Source organism: Spodoptera frugiperda, chromosome 1, assembly GCF_023101765.2.
Source record: "Spodoptera frugiperda isolate SF20-4 chromosome 1, AGI-APGP_CSIRO_Sfru_2.0, whole genome shotgun sequence".
Lineage (NCBI taxonomy): Eukaryota > Metazoa > Arthropoda > Insecta > Lepidoptera > Noctuidae > Spodoptera > Spodoptera frugiperda.
In genome coordinates, this window is record NC_064212.1 from 13885134 (window position 1) to 13906162 (window position 21029).

A 21029-nucleotide genomic window follows, 5' to 3' on the forward strand; every position below is an offset into this window, starting at 1 on the left:
TTACACATATTATTGGAAAATCCAGAACCACATAGATTAGGCAACTTTGAGTAAGCCAGGAAAAAACCCAAGGATTGGACTTTGCGTTGTCGCAAGACGATGCAAACTTTATAGTCGACGATAATTGATTTTATTGATAACTACAGTTATGTTGCTTATCTTTGACTGAATTTATCGAGATTTTGTTCGAGTGACTTCGTTTGGGTAAAACCGAATATTTAGTCTACTTGAGGTTACACTGTTAGAACATCCGACATGCTCTAATCTAATCTGGTCCAACAAATTATAGATGATCCAAATTGGACCATGCTACGCCTTAAACGACCAACAAAAGCTCAACTCCAACATAACCAAAAGATGAAAGCGATTTCTAGAAAAAGAAAAGAAAATATGCAGACCACTTTAATTAGGAACTTTTTAATGCACTCTTACAGACAATGAGAACTCAAAGTTTAATGACTTCTCAAGTCATCACAAAGACAGTAACGATCACAGATGTCGGTCAAAACTAATTCGGATGCTCTCACCGTTCGCGAACTTTCCACCGCGAAACAATACCGGGCTGGCTCCTAAACCCAAGTTCACATGTCGCTAAACAATCGAGAAATCATCCCCGTATCTCTATCGGCCATCAAAGTGTCAGTGCCGCGCTTAATTAAGAACTTGTTGTAAGGTATAATGACTGAACGCAATGTCGAAATTGTCCCATTGTGCACACGTTCCCAGGAATTATGATGAAAATATTTAGTTTGCTCGCTCAAACCGTTAGACCTTGATGATGCAGAAATATGGACAGAGAACAAACAAAGCCTGAGACCATCTGTGATGCAGACACTATTCAAAATTGTGTTCTTTTTACAGGCATCGCCTTGTGTATGAAAAACAAAGTCGTCGCAAATGTTTTTGGATCTAAGCCTTCTCAGTGAAGGTCGATGTCGCTAATAAGCGTATAATCGCGCAACACCGACATTTTATCAGATTTCTCAACCAATACAAACTTGTAACATAAGAGAATTACTTGCGAATACTCCTAAAAAACTGGATGTTGTAAAATATTACGTGTCTTCGTCCTTCCATATTTTATCAATGACATGTGACGAAATGAATCGTAACAATAAATGTTTTCAATTTACGAGTATCAATTGTAAACATGGAAGCGTTTAAACGTATTCAAATACAATTACAGATAACCGCGTCTTGTCCACAAAGTATTTCCTGTCGTTACAATATTTATACGAAGCATTGGGTTCCCATGGTGGTTATTATCTCATGGGAGACATAGGAAATTCCGCCATTAGCTACCAAGAAAGTGAAATCGAATAATAATGCGCACGCACATAGATGGTATCACTGTCTCTTGTGTTTATAGAACATTTTATAGGGAGCTCCGAATGATGGATGATGGCAATCATGTAATAGTAAAAGTATGGGCAGCAAGGTTAAAGGTATTTACATTAGATCATAGCGCACATCTCTGCAATGCCATCTTTAACGTGGTACAACGAGCATGCGTGGGAATAACAAAACATCATTTAAACGTAAAAGGAAATGAGAAACTGGTGAAGAGAAAACAGTAGAGCCAATGACTTGACTATTCTCTTGCGCTGATTGTTCGCAAAAATCAAACCACGTATAACTTTGTAAAGAACTTACCGTTCTATGAGACAGATCAGTGACGGAGTCGTGCCGGTGCTCGAGGCTGCCGAGGCTGCAGCAGGAAGCTGAAGACGCGAGACTGACAGAGTCTGCGCGCGCGCGGTGCGGCGACACCGCCACGTGTTTCAGCATGCCGGGCCCTGGAACAACGACGAAGATTATATTTAATAAATCAATTTCATAAAACTTAAAATAGAATAGAAATTAAAACTAACCAAAATAATCTATATTAATGCAACCAAAAGAATAAATGAAGCATCCGAACAACAAAAGCATGATCTAATTTGGTCGCATGCCACTTGTGCACGCACATGTCAGCATCCCTTATAGCGCCGGATGTATCTACTGACAAGTACCTGGAGAGCTATTGTAGTAGACCATTGTTCAGCCCGGAAGATCACGGGGCTATTGCCAATTGTGGTGAATAAAAAATACAAAAAAATAACCACCGTATAATCAACTTTATGACATCCGTCTTAAAGATGGGAATGCTTTTGTAAACGAAGCTCTAGGAGATGTTTATCATAACATATTACATTACAATGTAAATACTGGCTAAGCAACATTCGCAATCTCAGAAATTGCAAACGTTTTATCTGCACTACTGTATCACTGAGGCTCCGGGAACCATAAATATTGCCATTACAATAAATTGCTGATAAAGTCTAATCTAAGCGTTTCTGACTTCTAAAATTGCCTGAAGACATGAACAACTTTTACTTCTAAATCGGTTCATTTAGGACTTGCATTGCGTTATGTCGATTTTAAGTCATTAGGATTTGCATCATCTGAGTAATCAGCGTTAAGATTAGGATTAGCTACTTGAATAGCGTCATTATTATCAACATCATCATCATTAACCGTATTTAACTATTGCTTAACAAGTTGTTCTACCACAACGATTGTAGATCTAACTGTACACAAATCAGTACAATCATCACCTTATGCTTCAATATTAGTTTTTGATAGACCTCCATTATTACCGATAATTCATCGATAACGTCTAAAATGTTCATACGAGTTTTATTGCACTCGTATATTCGGCCTATCTGTCTGCTAACCCCAATTTGCTAATGCATAGTTGCGTTGATTGTTGAGGTCGTGAGATTTAGCGCAGGCAGCTATACTGCTGAGAATGAAAGAAAGTAGAAACACAATCATAATAAGATGATGGGATTATAGATGATATTTCAGCTATCCTTTTCTAATCAGTGCTTCAAGTGAAAGCTAATTGTTATCTGTCTCGTTTGTGTGATTGGTCTAATGCTGATTGATAAGCAACACTAATGTATGGTGAACTATAAAAGGTCCTTAATTTGATTTTTGAATACGATGAGAATACTAAGTTGTATTTTATTATTCTAAATCCTTATTTATGGCAAAATGTTTGGATTCAAACATTGTCATTTGGATAATACATACAATGAGTCATAAAGTAGAAGACATGACCAATAAATATAATTTTCATCACCTCCAGAAGAATTCTACATAAAATTCAAAGCTACAATACCACTATTCATTTTGTCTCACCAAGAGAATGCAATAAGTAAAGCGTTTCATACGTGGGAACACAACACAATAAGCTCATAACTTAATAATTTAGTTTAGATACAATTGACAGTCAGTTTTTATTCGCACATGGATAACATCGTAAATGGTTCGAGCACTTCTAAGAAGCATGTGCGAAGAGAACAGAATATTACACAGAAGGTCTTTACTTAGAAGCTTAAAGCAAATAAAATGAAGGAATATGGAAGTAAAATAGTCAGTACTTAAAATGTAATTAATGCCCTAGGACTTATACTTCGTGAGTAAATAAATTTGGATGGTAAAGAATACATTAAACAAAGTACAAGTAAAAAAGAGGAAGAATAGTTTTGTTACAATAATGGCCTAACGATAAAAGTACTTAATCAAAGTCACGCAGACAATAAAAACGAAAACAATTGAACATCTAATAGAGCATTACTAACAAATTGAAAGACAATAAATAAATCGTTTGTCAAATCAAGTGAGACTTGCGCTACTGTTCGATTCCCTTTCTAAAGGCGTGGCGTGGCCGTCGCACGCGCATCCGCCGCGCCGTGGCATCTGTCGAACAATAATCCCGAGTTTTTGCGAGCCCCCATTGTTTTTGTGCGCTTCCCAGAAGACTGGGGAAATCTCGCTCTGTGGGATCTAGCTACAATATGCAGCTTTCTACATAAGTGCATCTCGTTCGAGAGTGATAACGACTATCATTGTTTAAGATTAAAAAAGTAAATAATTTTAACAAAGTGACAGTGTGTTGAGATCATTTGAAAATGCAAGCAATTTTAATAAACATTATTTACTAGTACTAGACGATACAATGGCTAAAACCAACTACGACAGAATATGAAGGTAGCGCTCAATTAATCCAATATGTACTAATAATCCAATTAATTCGTATAAACAAAGTAATTTATTTAATAAACGCCCTAATTATACTCAGCGCACTCGTAACTAACACGTATAACAATTACATGAGCAATCAATCAACATTAATAACCAATTCATCAAATTTTAATGAACCAATCGATCGCTACTGCAGATAATGACTGACGGAAGATAATTTTACTTATAATTTGTACCTGTATGGAGGATGGGGATATAATTCATACACACATAATTATGGACAAATTGCCCGAACGATTTGCGCAAAGATATTTCTGTAGTACGATGATTTAAAAATATATTTCACGGCGACTAAACACCGCAATATTTCTTGCTATGACGTTATCGCGCGCGACATCATAGACTCAGTAACATTCATCTACTGTCTCCATTTCTCGAAATTTCAATAACTTGTCTAGTATTTTAATTACAACATCAATCTTGTGACTGACGACATTAATATCTCCAAACTTATTCAAATAGTACTCGTGTTGTTAGATACGTCTTTATTTACTTGTCCCGACCATTTCCGTTCTGTTTGTTTGTGTTAGGTATTTGTATATGGAGTCGTATTTTATTTGGTAGCTGCCCGATTAGCATATCTACCGGTATTGATATCCACTTGAACTTCAACGATGATTGAATTAAGAAATTCTATCAACATTATGCCTATACTCAATTGATCCTTTTCTAAAGTCCATTTAAGATAACCTAATTTCTCAATAGTCCATATAACCGAAGGTCGTTCAAGTTAAACCTCTTTTGACATAGATATTAATATTATGACCAGCCACACTCGAGCACTAATAAGTGGTCTTGCATCAACCGATTAGTAAAAACGTTAACCGGATGAAGCTTAGAGAGAACCATTAAACATGGAATGTGGATCAATTAATTTATCAATAAATGGCAATTAATTATTTTCTTTTTTAAATTAATTTGGCTCAATGTCACACGATTCCGTGTTTGTCGGAAATTTTTCGTGTTGGGAAATCGCATCTCTCTAGAATGAATGTTTACGAATCACGTAATAATATATTTTTAACGAGATTGCATCAAGTGAGTTTCAAATAGTTTCCTCACGCCAAATAGGTATTTTAAAATGGATTGAATCAATACCTACGGTTTCAACAATTGATTTACACGGTGCGAAGTATTTGTTGAAATTAGCCTCGGTGTTGGTGATGATGATGACATTTAAGATAATTCCTAGTTTTGGTAAGACAACATTATTAGCATAACGTTTGAAGTATTACTAAACCGCGAACAATACCGCCTACTTGATCCAATGTTGGATCAAACATTGGGGTCACATTTTCTTGACAAGGATTTCGGGTTGAAGTACGGAAATCACTAATTTTAGTTTAAAATTCCAGTTGCAGTAATGTACGACAAGACCGGATGCGTCTAATATTCTCGTTTAAAACTCGCAGTTAGACATATTAGGAAGTCTTGAAGTATTCACATAGTAAGTATTCACCACCATATTTGTATAACAGTTGATAACATGGATACAAATTACACAACATGATTTAACATTGTTGAAGATGAATTTATTGGTAAACCTGTAACCGCAAAACATTGGCCCAATACTTTAACCGTGTTACTATACAATAACCGTGGGTTGCCATTATAGTAACCGGCCCTAATATGGCAACACCGCTGGCTGCCAACCAAACAAAGGTTTACGTAACCCACACAATACGCGCAAATTACTGCAAAGGTCAAAAGTCTTTATGGAACTGCTATAAAATTATCGGCTGGTGGTCCTGTCATCATTAGTTTAATATAGCTTTTGCCCGCGACTTCGTTCGCGTGGAATAGTGACTTCCGGCAAATTTTTGGTTTTAACCACATAGTTCCCGATCTCGCGGGATCTCTTCAAAAATGAGATGTGGAAGATATTCCAGGGAACTCTTCAAAAATCAACATAATGAGCTCTTCGTTTGAATTTAATAGATGTATACTCACTTAGGGCATTGAAAAAATAATTTAAAAACGGACTTAAACTAACTTAAAACTAAAGAAAGCTACGAATTACGAATTTATAACAATTAAAAAAGAAACTATATTACAACCTATCCTCTATGCTATAATAACCAAGCTTAAACTAAATAATTTAAAAGAAACGACTTAAATCTAATCTAATTAAAAAAAAATTTGACTTACAATTTTATTAAAAAAACTAACTACAGTAACTACTAATAATCGATATCAAACTAAACCTACGTTAAATAGTTTAACCAAAAAACCAGGAAAACCCAACAAATAAACTTATTAATTGACAAATACAACGAAACCAATTTAGAATATACGAAACAGCAGGACCACTACAGACAAATAATCATACGACTGATAATACACTTTTTCTACGATAGTACCGAAGCGCTCGGCCGATACCCAACCAAATGAATGTAACGAAACCATAGCGCGATCTATTTCGATCCCAACGCCATGTATCGAGGATAAAGACAACTTGGATTACATATTTATTTATACTCCGTTCGGGCATTTTCTTTGTACTAAAAGTTTAATTATATTGATATTATTTTTTTCATACCTTTTTACTATTTATTTACTTTTTTCGATGAATTAAAACAATAACATGAACCGAAGTCGTGTAACGATCGACATAGAATTATCTATACTCCGTTAGAGCATTTTCTTTGTACTAAATGTTTTATTATATTGATATTATTTTTTTCATACCTTTTTACTATTTATTTACTTTTTTTCGATAAATTAAAACAATAACATGAACCGAAGTCGTGTAACGATCGACATAGAATTATTTATAAATAATTTATTTCTTATTTTTATTTTTTGATTTTTGAAATAAAAATATATCTATGTCGTTTCTAAGGTTCTAAACTATATCTGTACCAAATTTCAACCGAATCCGTCAAATAGTTGCGGAGATTAATGGTATAAGCATAGAATGTTCGACGTGATTCTTTAATTTGACATAACTTTTTTATTTATGAACCGATTGACATGAAACAAACACTAAATGTAAATTTAAGCATCCCACAATATATTCGTGAAAACCGCATCCAACTCGGATCAGCCGTTTCTGAGATTAGCGCGCACAGACGAACAGACAAACAGACAAACAGACAAAAAAAAAGTTAATTACATTTTTGGGTTCGACATCGACATAACAATAACCCCTGCTATTTTTTTTATTTTTATTTTCAATGTACAGACAGCACTTTTCTACGATTTTATTATATGTATAGATAAACGATCACTGACTCCAAAATTGCGACTAGAACCTTCAACAAAGCGACTAACAGTTCGTAACATATCAAAAGCTGTTTCTCTCAAACAACATTGAAACTTCCATTCTAAGAAACACAGCAACAGAAGTATAAACACATCAATACAAATAAACCAATCCACGTTAAGTACCAATTTATTTCAACAATACCATGTAAATTGTTATTTTAATCCTTTTCACATAAATCGGGAACAATTCCTATGAAACAGGCAATACCGGTAAGTACGGTAACCGAAAGCTTCATTGTGTAAACATGTCCTATAAATTCGTTTCTGACGTGTTTCCAAACAAACCCGGCCAATTTACCATTATAGGAATTAAAGCCGGAATGCGCTGGCGCAGGCACACGGCACCGGCAAATGAACGATTGGCCGCTTGTTTGTGTGGGTGTATTGCAGGATATGGTAGAACATAACAATCGATTAAAGGTAAAATTATTTCCTAAAACAATCGGTAAAGAACAATATCAATTATAAATGCGAAAGTAAACATGTTTGTACTTTTACACGTAAACCAGCACTCTTAAAGAGATTATTATTAGATATACTAAACAGGTAATTATAAAGCCTAATACACTACTCATCCAATTACAGAAAGGATGTGATTAAAAGCTATCCATCAAGCCAAACTACATAAACAAAGACGACGTATGCACTCTTGATGACCGAATTGTCAATTGCCGTGCGGATGCCATGTTAATTCGGAAAGGAAAGCTCTAATCGAGACACTACATTGTTATCTAGGACTTGATCAACCATACTCTTTGTTCCCATCGCTCCAATATCTAGAAAGTCATTAGCAACTATTTGTCTATCGTCACGCCATCTGTCCTCGGCGTGAATTATTTTCATAAAATATTTAGGTCACCATTTTGTCAACAACTTTTCTTGTTTGTATCATTAATAAATCTTGATGTCGGACAGAATAGTTGTCGTGTTCGTCAGGACACCTACGATGACTCTTGTAGTAGAATGTCACTGATTCACGGAAGTGTTCATCCATTAGTCACTAGATTTGTTTGTTGTCGCGACCTTTGCGCCTTGTCGAGTATCCACGACATTACTGTTATTATGTACCTTAATGACTGCATTTATTGCACTTTAGTACATATTATGTGGTTGTTATATCATTAATTATTCATGTAAATTGTTAGTTACTCATTTATATTCCTCTTAGAAACACTAATGTTCCGTTTAGGCTCTATCATTTAATCAAATCACTATATGATAACAAATGAATGCCCAATCAGCATCAGATGCTACATCTACGTTGAGTCTTCACCCAGCCAAACCAGATGCAATAACGGTTAATAACACAATAATTATACATTAAATTCCTATATGTAGATTAACATATTTTAACACGTCGTAAAGTAAGTTGGCGATTACAAAATGTTGTGGCCGCATCCGCCGGTACTTTGGGCGCTGATCTATATCTGGTCAATTAATTGGGATGGACCGAGGAAGCGGTTAATGGGCCCGGGATGTTGATGTTTAACCCTTTTTTGGTGCGTTTATGAAAGAAATTTTTCATCTCAAAAGAATTCTTTTTGAATGTCTACAAAAGCATTCGGAAGTTTAAATTATTTCAGTAGCTGATGAAAACCAGATGAAGACATAACGTCAAGTCGGTTACCATTGATAATTCTAAACATCCGATAGTAGTTGGAGCAATTTGTGAATCGATTCCAAATTGATCCAGACCAAATCTCACTCATTTATAATCAACCTCACCAAAGTCAAAAGCTTCACAACCATTTTATTTGTTACCCGACTCATCGATAACAATGAAACGGAAAATATGACAATTGTATGCAAAGTTTTCCTTAACGTTTACAAAAATAGAATTAAAACTATAAATACAGTCAGAGATTAGATAAAATGTGTGTAAAACGTGACGCTACTGTAGACGGAGGTACAGCCTTGGCAATGAGTTGTGGGGTCGATCACACCCGATACAGAACATTTGTATGCGCGCCATGTGAGGAGAGGTGTACAGCGGGAAACTTTTGGGCTCCATTTCCGGATTATATTGGTGTTGTGGATTTAAAGTATTATTGTAGAAATAGTATTATTTAACTTGTATTTTAGACTGATTAGTTTTGTCATCCACAAAACATTGATTGCAATTATTCTGAGTTGGTGTATAAATGAGTCTTGACTTTGAAAAAGACTACTTATTGTCTTGAGGTTAGAAGTGACGTCACCATGGTGAAGGTACAAAAAGGTTCAATCACATAACACAGCTATCAAACTCAAGTGCTGGTAACTGCAACAAATTCAATTCTCCGCATTAACGGTACAAAAACATTTCAAATATGACCAAAGCCAAAATGTCCCAACCGCAGACCGTTCAAAACGTAAACCTTACGATTGCAGCGGTCATCGCTCGATATACTACAGGTTACACATGTAGCTATACAAAACCAGTTTATCATGGTCTCGCTTCGTATGACCTCTCCGCACATTCCACGGTCAGTTTATACTGGATCTGTTCAGTTTGAAGTGTAGCACACGAGGAACCTTGCACACTCGATTGTAATGGGACACCTACTGAAGCCAGAGGCGATTGAAGGCTGACATCAGATAGGGTTACCTACTTGTTTTACTCTAGTATTTGGTTCTTTTTTTTCTAGTCAGATATTTGAACTGCAAAGCCAACGTTGTAGTTGGGCAACCGCAAACACGACTACCTACTGAAGTAGTTGTAATGTAGGTATTTTTATCGATTTTGGAAATTGTTCCTAGTAGCATGTTCTTAGGAGACCTGTATTAGGTATTTATTCTGTAGTTATATGTCGTGTCCTATGCGATTTTAGGCAAATATCGACCGTTCGACATTTTGCGACTTTATAGATAGGTATCATAATATCATATAAACTTTCTGAGAAAAATAAGGTCCACTGTCAAGGTTAAATAATCAACACATAGAGAATAAAAATACTAATTTGTTTACCAAACTTTTAACAATAATAGAAATCGCAACACAAAGGCATGAAGGTGACGGTAATGGATTCTCCTCAGTTGACATTTCTCTACTTTCGCGGTAACACAAACATACATTCCTAAGAGCCACCAGACGACGACAAATGGGGTCCAGTAGGGCTGATGCTTGATCCACAGCTGCGGACTACCTATCGGGTTTACCGGGGCTCTGGCTCGAAGAGCAGGAGTAGGAATGGGGTGGTTTTTAGTCAATTAGAAGATTTTACCCCCTTAAATAAAAATAGGGTCACACAGGTCCACGAATTGGTGACTAGTGGACACACATAGTACTAGACTATGATAACAGAATCTACTATACGAGGTAGTAAATATGTGTATCGTGCGTATTAAAACAGATATTGGTCCTCAAGCGATAACCTAATTTGAGAAATTTGATGTCAAGTATCAAATGGAATCAAGCAATGACGCCCAAATTAGATAGAGTGACGTATTCCGCTTTGTGGCTAGATGCGAAAAGATTGAATCCAGTTGAAGACAAAAATGAACTGATGATGAGAATTGAATTGGATGAGATTACAAGCCTCCAATAAATAATTAACAAGCACTTGTTAAACTCTACCTTTTAACACAATTTCCTATCATGATAAGTATTCGCAATCAGAACACTCCAAGTTAATCTATGTTTAAATGTAAAGATTACATCACCAAGTTTCCAAAGTCAATGAACTTTATCAAAAAACAATATCAAATTAAAAGCCATAGATAATTCATGTGATGGTTGTAAACGGAAGTCTTCTACTAATGTTAGATTGGCAAAAAACTTTGTACGTGTGTCGTACACATGACTACACATGTAGCTATACAAAACCAGTATAAAACTGACCGTCGAATGTAGTGAAACATCATACAAAGCGAGACCATGGTAAACTGGTTTTGTATATCTTAATATGCTGCCTTGTAGACAATGTTGTATGGAATGGGCATCGAACGCAGGATTGACATAAGGCATACTAAATTAGTTTGGTGCCTAGACATGGTGAAGCTAATGCTAGATTTGGATTAGGTAGCCTAGATCTGTCTGTGGCTAGGATTGGAAAGTGTCAACCACCTTGAAACATTAGACCTAACTTTTATTTATTTTTGTTTAGTGTGATTTGTATGTGACAGCTATGTTTGAAAGCGTAGGCGCACTAGAGATAAATCAAAGGGAAAAAATCTTCCATAGGTATACCAAGGGGTGGGTAGAGATTGTACTGTAATGGTTATTTTCAGAAAAGATAAGATAGTATTATTATTTAACGTGTTTCTCTGTATTCAACACAAAATGACTAAGCATGTATCGTCACCTGTTGATTTAATATTAAATGGTTTTCCTCGAGATTCAAACTCAAACTTAGGTTTTACCTAATTTATTAATCCGAGTAGGTACCTACACTGATGATAAATTTCATCGAAAATACAAAATTTATGTCGATATACAAATTATATTATGGAATTAAATAGAAATAAAGTTGTGGTTATGAAATATATGGAAATTACAGACCGATACCTCACTTTTCATAATAATAACTATCCAAAACCATATCGCACGTAAAGTCCACAAACAATAAAACAATAAGTTATAAAAACCCTGTGATATCATAGTATACGATACTATAACCTTAGGAATTCCTAGGCCATTAGGAATTCTCCTCGCGACCCGGTCCCTGTCCCAACAATTATACTAAGACGCCTGCAAACGCCAATCGCATACGAAATGCGTCTCCAATCATGCACAAACCACTTATCGTTAACCATTACTGATGCTCTTGACACCTAAATCACTCGGCTGCAACAAAAAACGCAATGCATACCATCCCATTTGTTACTGTCGCCCCGCAAGATAAATATTAGCTTTCAGCTCGCGTGCAAATATCTCCGATCTCACTGTTCAACATTCGAAATGGTTTGTATAGAAACTTCAACTGTTTGCTCTAGAGATTTGAATTCATTTTTGATTGCGTGTGTTCGGATTTTTATTAGGGACGTGCGGCTATTGTGTTCGATAAAAAGTTTGATTATAACTTTTAATATAAACATAATAATAGTTTTATACCTCTATCTTCCTGGAAATTAACGGAAAAGTCGTAAAGAGGTATAAAAATAAAATTTTAAAGACTGCTGGTGGCTAATAGCTAAAAATAAGAAGGAACGTAGTTTCGTCGTTGGATAAAAGATTCTCATAATAATTAGTATCAGCAAAAAAGCCGAGACAAAACTCGTAAAAATTACTAATAAAAAACATTCTTGGTATTAGTCACCAATGAACAATTATCATAAATATTCTGTAGAAGTTATGGCTAGGAAATGTAATTATTTTTATTGCATTACCGTCATTCAGCGATGTCGCGAGATAAAACGCTGTAAATTCTTAAAAGATTTGTAATTTTCAACATTCCACTGTTTTCCCATACCACAAATGTTTTTCCATTATATCAGTTATAGAAGGAAAACCAATTATAAACAGATGTTAACAGTTAACACTAATTGCTATTAGTGCGTGTCATCACTAAATTTTGCAGCTGTATATTTTATTATCCTACTAATATGATAAATGCGAAGGTTTTTATGTTTGTTTGTTATTCCTTACGTCAAAACAGATGAAGGAGTCGAAATGAAATTTAGAACAGGGGTAGATTATGGTCTGGAATAACACATAGGCCACTTTTTATTCCACGGGAACTCAAGCGAAGTTACTAGCAGAAGCTAGTATCATATAAATTTAATTAGGACATGACAGGAGAATCTGAACATGGACCACACGCATTAAAAACTTGGTAACCATGCGGGTAGTGATCCATCTTTAAAACTGTTAAAATTAATAATATTATTCCTAGTAAACTTGTAATAACTATTTAGTCTATTCGTTCACTACGCCTACTTAATCCTATATTATTATTGCCATATTATATGCCCACGCCATATCCATATGTGGTACAAAACATTGTCTATATCTATGTGACAGGATTGACATTTTATTGACATGAAAAATGTCGTGTGAACATTTTTCCCCGAGTGTCGCAGTCTGGTTGCGATATCGCGACGATTTTGAAATGGCCGGTTAATTGTTCTTTGTAAACCGACGACGAATAAACTGTTACGTGAGTACTTAATCGGGTAATTAGCCGTGTAGGCAAAAATATTGTAACGAATGTGAGGTAATCATTTAAGAGGCTTCAAATCTTCAAGAAAAGAGCGTGTTCCGTTCCTTCTTAAGGCTGTGGCACCTGTGACTCCTCTGGTGTTGCGAGTGTCCATGGGCGACGCTGATCGCTTTAGTAAGCGTGCCTGATAGTTCAGGTGACCCGTCTCGTCGTTTGCCCCCTATCCAATAAAAAAGGCTCCTATCCAAAAATCAGAAAATATCCCTGAACATTGTTCCAGTCTATTGTAGTATGCAACAACACCGACATCTCTAGCAAAACTAAACTCGTGCGAGATAATTCATAAAGTACAAATCCCTAATAATCTCTACTTAATCCGACAAGCAACAAAGATAATAATATCCATACTGTCCATGGCACCTAATACCCAGTGGCCATGAGACAGACCCGCATGTACCATCAATTACACATTTTAAACAACATGAGACACTTTCACTCGTTCAACTGACATCTGGTTTGTTTTGGGCCGTATTCATCACTTCAAATTAAATACACAAGCCGCCGGATACCATATAAATATTACAGGCAATTGATGAAATGGCTACAAAGCTCCTATTGGCTCAAAACTCATCAATCATCCAGTAAAATTATTTGAAGAAAACAGGTTTATGAGACTATAAAATTTGGAAAAGTTAAACTCATGATGCGTTATCTGAATTTTCATCTGTAAATATGTGTCTAGATTTGTTGGTCAAGGTAACTCTGTTCCCATTTTCTGTTTAGAAATGGCTACCTTAGTTTGTTATACATAATATGTATTGACAAAGTAGGTACACATTGTCCAAATACAATAGAATATTTATTAAAATAAAAATGATTAACCACATAAGGTAACCATAGTGTAGGTAATTGGGTTATTTCATTCTCTTTCCCATTTATTGTTTAGAAATGGTTATCTTATTTTGTTATATTATATTTGTATTAACTAGGTATACATTGTCCAAATACGATACATAAGTACTACAAAAATAAAAATATATTAACCACATAAGGTACCCATAATAATATAGGTAACGAGGTTATTGCCTTCATACCTATATGAAATGAAATAACAATACACATTGTTGTACCTAATAACGTAAGTAAATTCGTACGTAAATACAATATAACGTGCATAACTAATTGTACCTAATAATTCTACAAAATAACCTACATGACTAATTATACGAACAACGCAAATAAAAACCAGCTGTTGTCTATCTCCAAATGTGAAATTGTATCTGTCAGCCAAATACATACATTTGTAGATTAAACTATACTTATATGTATGTGTGTATGTCTGTCTGTCACAGTGAAATAGAACCGCGGATATGTAGATCAGTTCCCGTCTACCTAGTTCGGTTGATATCTTGTAGAATGCTAGATTTCTGGTCTACGGATATTTATAGACCAGTCAATTTATACACGATAGCTTAGATAAATATAGAGGAACTGAAAATATGTTTAAACTTAAATTGTTATCAATAGATAGGTACTAGTTCTTTTTTATTACGTCATTTCATTAAATGACTACGCTTATTAGTACAAAACTAAATAAAGTAAATTGTGATTCTATATCCGTTCCAGTAAGAGAAAACTACCATTAAATAATTATTTTTATAAAATACCTGTTATGATTTATGTGAAATAATAAATACGGTTTCAATATTAATGAGGTGGAAACTTATTAATTATGTTCTCGTAGCGAACATTTGAAAGAAAGAAACGTTTTCCCATAATAATAAGATTGAAAGAAGAAAAGCAGAACAAACTACTATAAGAACAAGATAAAAAAACAATCACACCGAAGCAGCCTAAACAAAATAATTACAGATTACACATTTGTTTCCTAACACTCATAATGACGATATTTTAGCAAAACGGTGTAATTTTTGCCATTTAACTTTCTACAAACGTATTATTATGTTGTAATATATAATCGTCCTATCTTGGTTAAGTCCGCACGCGACGTAAAACCTACAAAGATTAAGATTTGACTCAGTTTAATCATCGTATTTAACTAAATCACTTTTAAATTCCATTTCAAATAATATGTCTTAGAAATAGAACATTTTTAGGGGGGGAAATCATCCAATGACTTCTCCCGCCTTGGGCGAGACGGGAAGGAATGTCAGACTCTCACTGACTAAAAACCACCCCGTTCCTACTCCTGCTTTTCGAGCCGGAGCCCCAGTAAACCCGCTAGGTAGTCCGCAGCTTCGGAGAAATAGAAGCTACCACCAAAAGGTGTTTAGGGAACAGAGAGCAAAGTTCTCTATGAAAAGGAGGATCCTCCGACCAGACGAGGTGATCGTGGCTGGCGGGCTTTCTGCCCAACTGTTGTTCATATGTGTGATGTAGGACATACATTATGACGTCATCCGTCGATCTATCGTCGTCGTTTGTCACTTGTCATTATCGCCACTGGTGAAAATTGAATCACCATCTGAGTTTTTGATCTTAATCCCAAACTGCCTATAAGTGTGAGAGTTTTAGAAAACCTTACAAGTATTTTACCATATTTTTTATATTGGGTACTAGAATTTAGAAGATGATGATTATTTGATGACCTGGCAACGAATGTACTGCGAACAAGACTATAACAAGCATGGAAAGTTCTAGGTTCTAATAATGATGACTGTTAAATACCATATAAGTTTAAAAACAACCTAAGTTTAACTTGTTATGAACAACGTGATTAATGCCATGTCAAAGGGGGAAAACAGTAGAAAAAGGGGAAAAATGTTTTTCCCTTTCCATAAAATTGTGGTTTTCTCTACTACAAGTTAATGCGGTTAAATAATATTAGTTATGCTTGTGGTTATTTATTATTTCATCGAATTAATTATTATGAACGAATGTGGTTTAGATTATGCCTTCAAAGGTATGTTTGCATTTGATAATATATTTACTTTTAATTCTTATTCATTGAAAGTTTTAAGAAGTGATCGCTATGTAGTGAGAACCCACAGAACTTATATTTTAAAGGTTTTATGTCCTTTTTATCTCCTTAACTAAAGCAATATTTGTATTACTTTGTATTGAGTACTTAATATCTTTAAGTACGGTATTTATACGACCTACCACACGTTTAATCAATTAAAAGTTACAGGTTATCTTTAAAGGCTCTAATTGATGCGACATTGCAGTCCCGCGCGGTTTCCCATGCTCGATAAAAATAATACAAAATAAAAACTCAGACATCTTTCTTTTGCATTCTTCGGAACCCGTTTGAGGTAAGTTACGGTGGTGTTACGGCGCTGTTTCCATGGATTTTACGATGAATATTAACTTTCACTCGATACTGATATGATATCGGTATGAATGAGTTTAATAGAGGAAATCATTATAATTTTTATTTCGAGTAAAAATGCGTTAATTGATTTTAGTGTAGAAACAAACAAATTACATTAAGCTGGGTATAATATGTGCTCAAACGGTCGCCCTTCAATCAAATTTAAACTTAATTACAAAACAATAAAGTCGATTTAACATAAAGTTTGATAGATTAAGGTATGTTCAAAAAGGCAAAGATTACCAGTACAGTATCTAATAATGATGTAACACATAATGAAGTTATAAAGGGCGCACTTCCTTTACAGAACCGATTAATGTCTCAAACCAGTCAATCAAACTGACTTGATTTGAATCCCATTAGATTAAAGATAAAGTTGTATTTGAAGTTATCTTAACAAGTTAAAGACTTGATAAGTATGATAGAGTAAATATTAATGATACAGGTACACGTAATGACGAAATTAATAAAGAAAAAATAGTGATAATGATGATTAGAAAAAAGCTTAAAGAGGTGTTATTGAAGAGACACATATCCAAAAGACTACAGAAACAGACTCAACATACATGACAATAGACAAATACATTCAATCAATTGATCCAAAAGCCAAAAGCGTTCCCACTCAACTGTGCAAATTCGGAGCGGACACTAAGACTGTCCAATTCCTTTCAATTAACAAACTACGCTGTCATTTAAGAAGTGCTCCTGAACCGCTTCACACTGGTTTTAACGGACACCAAGACAATTGTTTTGAAACTATCGTGGGTGGGTTTCATTCATGAAGATGTCAATTTAATGACGAGTTTTCTGCAGATAGCTTTCTCTTTTTTTTTAATAAATTCTTTAAAAGAGATGCTAATTATTAAATACTACACTGTCTTTAAACTATAGATGCTAAAAGGGTATGTAGTAGATATGTAGATACGAATCTCTTACCAGAAACATTTCCAATCTCTAAGACTACAACTATGCAGATAAAGATTTTGGTTTGCAAATGTGCAGTAATATGTTCTGAAGACGATTTAAATACTTGTGCAGCCACTGCATTCCATTGCAACAAGCACTTAAGTACAAAAGCAGTATCTAAACTTAGAAACATGAGAATGCAAGCTATTTATATCTGTCTATATATATAGGTAATAATAATATCGGTAGCACTGCATCACAAAAACAAATAAAAAAAATAAGACAATGATAAATTGGAAGTCGTCATTGTGCAATGAAGAATGTTGATAAAAATAATTATTTGTTTACCAATAGCCGAAGATAAGATAGGAGTGACTTTTGGTTCGATCGCTGTGAGGAAAAGTACAACGGTCATAACTCCTCATAATTTGGTGTCATGTGTTTAAGTGTTTTATCACTCCCTCGTTTGTAGAGGGGTCTTTGACGCACTTAACAAGAATAGCTTGAAGGAATCGGAGTCTTCTAGAGTTTAGTATTAGGTATAGGATTTTATTTTTTTAACAATTAAGGTAATCGTACATAGTCTGAAATAAAACACGGTATTTGAAAATCTGTGTTTGACTTATTTCCACATTCTCGTTAATAAAAGTGATTTAGCTTTAAACATGCGTTTCTATTTCGGAAATAACTAATTATTAATAACCTAACTTCTTATGCATCAAGAAATTTATTATATCCGATGTTTATTTGTTGAAGCTTATTTTCTTTTTGAACCTTTAAAATGAATTGTTCATTACTTTATCTACAAATGGATGTTCAGTGATTGTTTTATTGCAGTGGTTTAAAATAGAAATGTGAGCATACTTCATTAAAGATTCCTTAAATGTACTTGTTATGAACCATCTAACAATATGGACACGGCATAATACATTATTGCACTTTTGTTATATGCTAATAAGGACCATTCTGAACATTACGAGAAAACATCATCAGAGTTACTCATACAACATTTAGCACAAACATTAGTCATCTTAACCTAATACATAGTAGTTCCTACATCAGAATAGTGCACTTTCGGAACTGCACACATTAATAAAACTGCAGTGGAAATGTGTGGCTTAGATATCTAAGTGAAAAAGTCACGCGAGTGTTAAGGAATGCAGCTAGTGTACGCTTGAACACGCCCCATCTATTTACACCAAACTGTTTTACTAATAGATCATTACTTTTTTTCTTTTGTCCGTATTTATGGACTGGACTACTTGAATCAATATTTATAGCGAGCTGGGAGATAATTCTGCTGTCAGTCGTAATTTACTTTCTTAGTAATTGAATCGCGATAAGTGTTTGTAATGGATATGAGTGCATTCTTTGGAGAGGTAATTCTTTCTAGAGTCACAACTTTTTTTCAAATATATACATCTTATGTATCTTTCTCTGACTCTGTGATAGGAAAAAGTGTATTAAGTTGTTTTAAGGTTTAGTTAGTCTTACGATGCCCAATATAAGTATGAACTTAACTCAAGTTGTTTTCTATGCAAAAAAATAACGTCTTAACTTACTTCTACCGCAATAAACCCATCACACTCTTCCTCCATCCATACCTACAACCCAGGTTGACAATACAACACTGGACACTCAATTACCAAATTAGCAGTACCTCTACCTACCTCAGCGGAATCTCTCGACATAGGAAGACGTTGAGTAATGAATCCTTCCTCGGAGGGGCAGCTGCTACCAATTGAGACAAATGAACTCGGCGCCACGAGATCACTATCTGACCCTCCTCTACGTTCTGTACTCTCTACTATCATTGCTTGAGAACTGCGCGTTATGTTTGTCCATTGGGTTGAGATAATTTGGATATTATGAAGAAGTATCTTCAGTAGTTTTATTGCTGGTGGCATGTTTATAATTATTTTATTAACACTAGATTTTTTCCATGGTTGTGTCACAAATCCTGTGTCTGTTGTGTACAGTGATAACATAACTACTGCGGATTATACACGGTAGAAATATGTAGACTAATAAATAAAATTGGAGTGTCTGTATTTTTAATATTGAAATAACCACTCAATATAAATATTATACAATTTTTGTCTGTCTGTTTGTTCCGGCTAATATCTGATATAGCTGGACCGATTTTGACGGGAATTTTATTGGTAGATAGCTGATGTACTAAGGCTACTTCTATTAACTAGTTATGTCATATATATGACAAAGTTTAAGCCTACGTGCTATTACTGAATTGAATTGGATTATCAACAATACCTACAACTAATGTTACCAATGAAAAATGTCTTTTACAACCACAATATCCTTTTACTCAAGTGCCTTATAAACTATGATTCATTGCTCATACCCTTTCGCACCAAGTTTTATTCCTAGGGAGTTCCCCACTGTATCTCGCGACTTGATTACTTTAGCTGTTGTATATTGAGACAAGACAAATGAAAATGGCGCCACCGTCGATTATAATCTCTCGCTAGTTATCACATACGAATGTAGCCTTAAATTACTGCGTATTACTTTATTTAAATAGTTTATGTATGAGCTAAATATAGATTACAGTTTTAGGAGGATAATAAAATCTATCTATATTATACTTTATTTACTAATGTATAAAACTGGAGAGTCTGGTTTCTAATAAATAATTATTTTTGTGTTTGATAGGAGGAGAGACCATTTCTCGAGGAGGGCTATAGGCAATAAAACATCACACTGCGATCAATTGGAGCTGAGCAGTAGCGAGAGTAACTTGTAAAAAAATATTTTAACATTAGGAATGCGTTAACGTTAGTGTAACTAATCTCAGAATTGATACCCAGACGTAGCATTGTGCTACCAAATAGAGATTACTTTTTTTTTATTCTTATATGTAATGTCAGGGCCGGTAACAGATGGAAAAAGGTATTTACTTTTCATAAAAGACGTTCTTAATGCAAGTAAGACGTATATGCCAAGTAACTACAGATGTTTATTAAGAGGTAGCAGCTGCTCAACCTGGGCAAATGACTCAATTGATCATAATTAATTGGCTACACTGATTGCACTTTATGCTTGTTTAAAGGTCAGGACAGACTGCAGCATAATACAGTAATAACCTATACAGAGAGAACTATGAGGAACTACTTAAATACCTAGATCTTGATAAACATTGAGTATTTGAACGCGATTCGGAAACATGCTTCTAATACCTTGTGTCCGAATCATCAAATTAAAGTACAATTAAAATTGATTGTCTAGCTGCATGCATCACTATTCATTACTGCTCCGCCTTTGGCTTAAGACAACATTGTGTGTACTAGAGCAGCAATGAGTAATGTTGACGTAGATAATCCTCTGGCCTG

General features: G+C 34.7%; 1 protein-coding gene across 1 annotated transcript in view; it reads right to left on the bottom strand.

The window, feature by feature from the left end:
- Positions 1-21029, bottom strand: part of LOC118273435 (uncharacterized) — a 58698-nt gene that overhangs the window by 31934 nt on the left and 5735 nt on the right. The window contains exon 2 of the mRNA XM_035590408.2: positions 1654-1796. Coding sequence (XP_035446301.1) covers positions 1654-1788 — 135 coding nt within the window. The 5' untranslated portion in view covers positions 1789-1796. The remainder of the gene's footprint in view (positions 1-1653; positions 1797-21029) is intronic.